This window comes from Clupea harengus, chromosome 2, assembly GCF_900700415.2.
Source record: "Clupea harengus chromosome 2, Ch_v2.0.2, whole genome shotgun sequence".
In the NCBI taxonomy this organism is placed as follows: Eukaryota; Metazoa; Chordata; class Actinopteri; order Clupeiformes; family Clupeidae; genus Clupea; species Clupea harengus.
The window spans coordinates 28,092,209-28,100,020 of NC_045153.1; the positions used below are offsets into that span (position 1 = coordinate 28,092,209).

Genomic DNA, 7,812 nt, shown 5'->3' on the forward strand with positions numbered 1-7,812 from the left:
TACAAAAAGCCCAATTCAGAAATCACCATCAGGGAGATTGGGAGCGTTCCATGAGCTGCCACCGGTGCCGCGCGTCCAAACTGATGATCTCATCAGCCGGCCGTCTGGACTGACACCTCGGGCCAGTGGGAGGCAGGAGGGGGTCAGAGGTTCTTCTCTCGCCCATCCTGCCAGCCAGGAACACGGGCGCGCTTGCCAGTGACACCCCTGCCATGCCTGGCTGTGTGGCTGTGCTTTCTCGCAGCTTGTGCTTCCTGTTTCTGACGGACAGCACCGCGCCTCCTGCCATGCTTCCAGCGCACAGCAGCCCCGTGGAAGAGGAGCCAGCCACCGCCTCCTCCACTCGCATAGCCGGGCACTGTGAGGACAGGATTATAGCAGGGGTTACACAAGTACACAGTACAATACAGTACAAACAGACTCACATACATACAACAGCCAGCCACAATGGAGAGATTGCCTTTTAAAGAATGTCCTTTGGTGCAATCTCCTTGTTTTGTGCCATCTCTTTCTAAGTATGCTCCTTAGTATGCCCTCTTTCTTTTCCTCTCAGATTATAGAAAAACAAGAATAGATCATGTGTAAAAGCTTGTGCATTGGGGGCACATATACAGTATACAGTATAGTCTTGCAGTATGTAGGTCTCTATTTTGAATGCATGCATTTGTGTGAATCTGTACATGCAGACCAAGTCCGACAAAAGACAGAAGGGAATCAGATGGTTCTTTCAGAATAGAACATTGCCTTTCTGAGCCCCACTGGCCCCTAGCCTCTCTCATCTCATGACCTCAGCAGCACCAGACCAGACCAGCAGAGGAGCCGCTGATATGAGGCTGCTGCAACGGCGCCACTGAATATGAAAGCCATAGGCACGCTCTGGGAATGCCATATGACTGGGAGACAGACTGGCATAGCCCTCCCACGTGCTGTAAAACAAGGCACTCTGAGCCACATTCGCACATATGGTTGCAGAGGTGTTCTCCTTTTCATCTCTCTTTCTCTCTCTCTCTCTCTCTAGCGCTCTCATCCTTATGGTTTAATGTCATTCCAGGCACCATGAAAGGAAGCGTAAAATGAGCAGTCCAGCATGTTTGCGCTTCGACGGCGCTTTGATAGCGTATCAGAGGAAATCATCTGTGTGAACCGCAAAACACTTCACAGCACCTATGAATAAATAGTCGAAGTGCGAGAATGAATAAATAAATCCATAAATAAATAATTAAATAAAAGAGCACTCTCCCACTGCGACTGTTGAGGGATTTAGCCAGCAGGGAAGGTAGATTAGCAGTGTTATCTCATGTTATAAATCGGAGGTAGAGAGAAGATCCACAATCCCACTGTGACTCACCGCTAATGCTTCAAACTTAGTAAGCTGAGAGCTAAGCTGAGCTGGGGGAGCTTCCTGACGATTGTGTTGTGTTGCAGGCTGGATGATTGACGCCGACAGCAGACCCAGGTTTAAGGAGCTGGCAGGAGAGTTCTGTAGGATGGCTCGCGACCCACAGCGATACTTGGTGATCCAGGTAAAACATAATTTTTTTATTGCAACACCAATAGCAAATGCCCATTAGGACTTCATTGTCAGGTATACATATCAGATAGCAGTTGGCTGGATTGAGCCTATAGACTGAACACACATGAATGAATGAGTGGATGATACTAGCATTGTCCAGGTTATAAGTTCAATGCACAAGTGCTACTTAAACAAATGAGCCTAGATGAGCTGGCCAGTAAGTTCCTCTGTCATTTCATCAGGGTGATGATCGTATGAAGCTGCCCAGTCCCAACGACAGCAAGTTCTTCCAGAGCCTGCTGGATGAGGAGGAACTGGAGGACCTCATGGATGCTGACGAGTACCTGGTGCCCCACGGCCTCAACATCCCACCTCTGGCCTACACACCCCGGACACGCATGGACTCCAACCGGGTAGGCACCACAACCCTTCTAATCTCACCAGCAAAAATTATGATATCCCATGTTTTCCATGTGTTGCCTTGTCTTTATTAAATGTGTAGCTACCCAACTGTGTTTGTGACTGATAGTTGTTCATATCACACCTTAGCAGAAGAAAAGAAAGAAAGAACCTTCAAATATTCAAAGTTAGAACTTGAGGATTTAAATCAACAGCCTATCCAACTATATGAAGAACAGAAGGTCAGAAGCAGTTGCCAAGTTTTGGTCTTGTTTTTGGAGTCAGCTTTTGTTCCTGAAAGATTTGAACAATTCAATGCATTTTTACAAGCCCCTGTATCCCCATAGCATTCCAGGGAAGCAATCTATTTGATCTTTGTATTGGCCTAAATTAAGCCTTCCTCTGGATTGCTTACATATTGCCTCACGACCTTGACTTTGATGATTTGTCTAGAAGTAGCCTTTTTCTCCTGCTTAAATCAATTCAGCGCAATCATTGCTGACTGCACTGCCCCTGCTGTTCCTGGCTAGGTTTCTCGCAATCCAATAATTAATAGAAATCGGTTTCAAGGATATAATATAGTAATGCAAAGGTGAAAGCAAATAGATGCAACAAGTCAGAGTTGTTATGTACTCATGACGTGAACAGAATGCAAACGATACCGTCACACCCCAAGTGGAAGACTGCCATGAAATGGTGACGGTTAGCCTGGAAAGGGCTTTGATGTGTCACATACACCTCCAAGAGCCAGCCCCTGAATAGAGCAGTATGTCCCTGCCCCCCTCCTCCCCCCTCTGCTAGATAGAGCAGCAGCCAGAAAGCCCCTGTGCCGTGGCTTATTCCCCAGCGTGACACAGAGGCCTGGGCTGTTGGGTTCCCCAGCCCCCCTCCTCTACTTGCACAGTGGGCTTTTATAAGCAGGGTCTGCTTGTGTAAATATCTGGGCTGCCTCTTAAGCAGAAGTGCCGCATGCATCCAGGCCTGTGGGTGTATTTGCTCAATGTTCCGCCAGCCATACCTCTAAGAGTCTAATTAACCCTGGACGCACAGAAAGTAGTTTATACCCCAAGAGACCCGGACCAATATTTATCAAGGGTTTCAGAATCACCTCCAGGAATTGCACTGAGATTTTTTGGCAAGGATGAATAATGGTCTTACCACAAGCTAGGACATGAGGTAGTTATCACACCTCTTGCACCCGCTCTCAGAGAGGAGCACAACTTTCATTTCAGCAGAGGGCCATTCTGCATGAGGATCATGTGGAAGGAGGGATCGCCCCCACTCCAAAGACGGTCACACGTTTGAGAAGTTATAAAATGTGTCAGTTATATCCACACAATTTGTTTGAGTGAGCTAATTGTCCAGTATTCTCGATACGTGCTACTGCCTGCAGACTGTTTGTGTATTTCTTATATATATTCACTTATGTTCATCCCCTGGTTTGTTTGATCAAGAGTGCTTATGCCTTTGATGGACTATCCACCCCTATTTCTGGTTTACTCCATCCATCCTGTCCCTCCTGCTTTCCCTTATTCACTCTGTCCTTTTTAGAGACGCATGCTTACAAGCGCACTCCCACAACAACAGAATTATCGTAGGAAGCAGCACCTCGGTGCCATAAAGAGCCCTCTCTGTTCTGTTTCTGTATGGAGGCTTTGGCACACAAAGCTCTTCCTCTGTGTGCCTAGCTTTTCCACAGAGTGAGAGCACAGACCATGGGAGCCATTTTGCATTCTAACTTCCGTTTTGTTTTCCCCTTAAAAACCATGAGGAGAAGGGAGAGAAAGCCCTATGAATATCAATGAGCGACATCAATCCTCCACAGGCTCTTTGGTACATTACAGAAATCTCTCTCCTGCAGTTCACAGCATAAACAGTGCTTTGGGAGAACAAAATGATGGCACATTGAAAAGAAAAAAAGTGATCAGCTTATTAAATTCGTACTGAAAGAATAGATCTGGGACAGCAAACTTGCTGGAAGGACCTTTTTTATTTTTTCCTCCAAGGCCATCTCATCGTATTGTCCTTAAAATATTGATAACAATCTAGTTCAGAAAGTTCAAGGATTTGGTGAAATTCTCTCTTAGTTGAGCAGAACACACCTTAAGTTTAAATGCTTTTCTTAATATTTTAAGAAATCCCTTTTGGTAGAGTGAATCTATTTGTCTGCTCTCCTTAAATATTACATTTTTAAAGATCCATTTTGGTATTAATGGCTAATATGTACTCCTGAGTCTCATTTTGTCTGCCTGCATGCATTCACAGTAAAGAGAGGAGGAGGAAGGTGGAAGCGTGGACATACTTCCCAGTTAATACAAAACACAGCATGTGCTTTATTAGGCTAGCCGTGATGGAAGAGGATGGAAGACAAATTAATGAATCCATTAAAATGACCATGGATAACTGAAAGTAACATATGAAAGTAACATTTCCCCCAAATATTCCCTGTATTTTTAATACCCAATGTCTGTATATACTGTGTCATTATAAAAGATTTTCCTATTTCCAACTCCCTAAATAACAGGTAGTTTATAAGGCAAAGGAACCTCTAAATAAAGTGATTTCTTTGGTTCCAAAATGTAGCTATAGGTGTTCCATCACACAGCTGAACCCTGTTCTCTTCTCTCCGGTCTTCTCCACAGAACCAGTTTGTGTACCAAGACGGCAGCTTCGGCAGGGAGGAGATGATGGTGACCATCCCTCGGGTGGTGGCAGTGACAGCCCTGTCTCCAGCATGCTCCTCCCAAGACTCGTCCATGACCCCCAGCACCGCATCAGAGGCTTTCCCGGACCCCCGCTGCAACGGCACCCTACGGAAGCAACAGCCCTCGGTGCGGCCCGGCCCAACAGACGACAGCAGCGGCCAGCGCTACAGCGCAGACCCCACAGTACTGCTGGGAGAGAGGGCCAGCAGGGGCGAGACGGACGAGGATGGGTACATGACTGCCACACAGGACAAGAACCCCACAGGTAGGGGATTCAATGAGGGTTCTTTAGACTTGGGATAATGAACAAAATCTAGAGGTTTTTTTGCAGATTTAGTTTTTGACACCTTTCTTACCTTGCACTTCCTTAACGCTTCTTGCCTTCTATGTTTGATGGACATACGCATCCGTCTTGGTTTAATAATGTAAATCAGGGTAGGGTGTCTGTACACCATTCAGAAAGAGTCTCAGAACTGTATCATAACTGGCTTTAACGTTCTCCTATCTTTGACAGACTATCTCAACCCTGTGGAGGAGAACCCCTTTGTCACACGCCGCAGAAATGGAGAAGTCCACGGAGTGGAGGCCCAGGGTTATCACAGCGCCCCCAATGGACAGCCCAGGGTGGAGGATGAGTACGTCAATGACCCTCTGTACCTCAACACCTTCCATAACTCCGGAGAGAAGAACCAGGATATTCTCAGAAAGAATGGCATTCCTTTATCTCATCTGGTCGCAAGTGGTGCAGGTGCTGTTGGTAACCAACACCCCATCCAGGTTGGCCATCCACAACACATCGCCCAGACAGACCACCCCGCCCGCCAGCACCTGGTTTTACAGCCTCCCTACCCCGCCCCTCCATCTCTCACTAGTCTCTCGGGCCACACCCTGCACCCGGCCCATCCTGGACACACGCTCCACCCAGCACACACCCTTCATCCCACTCACAGTGGCACCATCATGGCCGACAAGAAGCCCAAAAAGACCTTCGACAATCCCGAGTACTGGCAGCACAGTCTTCCTCCCAAGGCCACCCTGCACAACCCTGAGTACCTACAGGACTGCAGCACGCGCTTCTTCTACCGGCAGAATGGCCGCATCCGGCCTGCCGTGGCCGAGAACCAGGAGTACCTATCGGAGTTCGCTCTAAAGCCTGGGACTGCACTGCCACCCCCACCCTACAGACAGAGGAACACTGTGGTGTAGCCGGCTTGGAGTTGGGGGGGACAGAGAAGGGGGGGTGGACAGGGAGCATGAGAAGGCTACAGTTGGACACTACTCAACAAACTGGCCCTTGCACCAGAGCAAGACTCTATCTTTCCCTTTGTCTTTGACGGCAAGACTCGGACTCCACTGACTCAGAGCTGATCCACTCAAACAGACAGTGGTGGCCATGACAACACATCAGTCAATCACTCCCCCTCTTTCCCGTCCCCTTCTCCCCATCTGCCAATCTGAACTGAGGATGCTCTCAATTGTGACTTCTCTAAAACAAACTGGATGCCTGACATGTTTGACATCCCTCGCCGCAGTGGGGTCAGTAAGACACTAAATGCTAGAGGTACTGGCCAGTAGGTGGTGCTGGCTACTGACTTCAAACCACAGGGAGGTGACACTGGCAAAACCTGTTGCTTTGCAAAGGACAAGTAAAGGAACAGGAAGAGACACGGAAAGAGTGGCGCATACTGTATCTGGCACATAATATCATATATATTCTCCTCCTGTGTTTTGGAACAGCACGTCCTGAGGAAAAACTCAAATCCTGTAGTAATAAATGACTGTAGGCATTTAGTAGTAGCAATCACAGCCATTTTTTTTGTAATCCCAGTCAACTTTGGTAACTCCACAGGCGGCTGTGCAGATTTCTCACTCGAGTACCGCATCAGATCCCACACAGCACTCGGAGGACTCTCTACTTACCTCTGCATCCTCACTGCAGCCACCATCTTCATGCTGAATACATTCCAACAAAAGATGCATTGGAAAGTCATCGTTATTATTGATCTGTTTTACTTGGGGCGCCTTTCTATGAATCCTGTAGAAAATACCTGATATTTGAGCAGAAGGGGGATATGTCTTCACTTCTGGCTGTTTTCTGATTTGTGACACTGTCATCCTGCACTGGTTTAAGACAGGGTGAGATTGCAACCACCCTTGGAATGGGTGTCATTACTCGAGTGTACATGATTCTCACAATTGTTCACCATCTTAGAAAATGTACTCCAAATGTCTCCCATATAAATATGTATTCTTATAAAAGAATCAAAAAACAATTTCCATCCATAAAGATACTGGTATTGCCAGTGAAGCGTCTATATTTATATTCCTGGCACTGATCTCAGATCATATGACAGATGTAATTCACCCATGTAAATAGGAACGAGCAGGGGTTAACCAGAATGACCTACACCAGTTCTAAGGTGGAAGGATAAATAATGAGACCACTGATTTGGAGACATCTACGGCACTGCACACCAAAATCAAATAGGAAATAAAACCTAGCTAAGACGTCACCAATGGTCTCCATCTTAGAACTGCCCACAAGCCAATCCAGGAATCCTGCACCATGTGACCTTGGCATGCCTTGACAGCCGGAGCAGCAGGCTGGGCCTGGCCAAAACAGCATTAGAGATAATAACTGGGTATTAGCATGCACCAGAGAACTTATGGGCAGCCATGGTGTGGTGGCAATGAGAAATGCTGTGCCATTATCAATGCTCATCCAGCCAAGATTATTCCTACACCAGCCACAAGGCCTTGCCATTATCAGGAGCTATTTCCAGTGTTTTGTCACAGTCTGGGGTTCTCGGGGAGTTGGGGGTTGCATGTTGAACCGGTAAAAAAGTGAACAGGGTGTACAAAAATGTATTGCATCAGGGAAAACGAAGACCCAAGAATAGCACAGACTGCGCCCCTAGACCGGAGGCAGAATGCCAGGGGAGTGCACTCAAAATGGTGGCAGAATCTGTGCCAAAATGCCCCCTGCTCACCCCTCCAAGACTCATATGCTTACTGCATCTTCAATGAGGAGACACCGTTGACTTCATTAACATGTTTTTACTTTGATTTCTGATGAAGAAATGAGAAAGAATGTGTGTCCAAGGCCAGATTGGTGTGTCTGAAAGATCACTGCCAGAGCTATGTGTTGCTGCTAGAGGGAGATTTGCTCATCTGAAGTCTGATCTTGGTACTTGG

At 47.1% G+C, this 7,812-nt stretch overlaps 1 protein-coding gene across 2 annotated transcripts in view; it reads left to right on the forward strand.

Annotated features, from left to right (window-relative positions):
- Window positions 1-7,463, forward strand: part of LOC105907911 (receptor tyrosine-protein kinase erbB-4) — a 235,156-nt gene extending 227,693 nt beyond the window's left edge. For both annotated transcript variants that reach the window (XM_031559659.1, XM_031559666.1), the window contains exons 24-27: window positions 1,426-1,523; window positions 1,756-1,926; window positions 4,555-4,882; window positions 5,132-7,463. In XM_031559659.1, coding sequence (XP_031415519.1) covers window positions 1,426-1,523; window positions 1,756-1,926; window positions 4,555-4,882; window positions 5,132-5,823 — 1,289 coding nt within the window. In that variant the 3' untranslated portion in view covers window positions 5,824-7,463. The remainder of the gene's footprint in view (window positions 1-1,425; window positions 1,524-1,755; window positions 1,927-4,554; window positions 4,883-5,131) is intronic.
- Window positions 7,464-7,812: the final 349 nt, after the last annotated feature.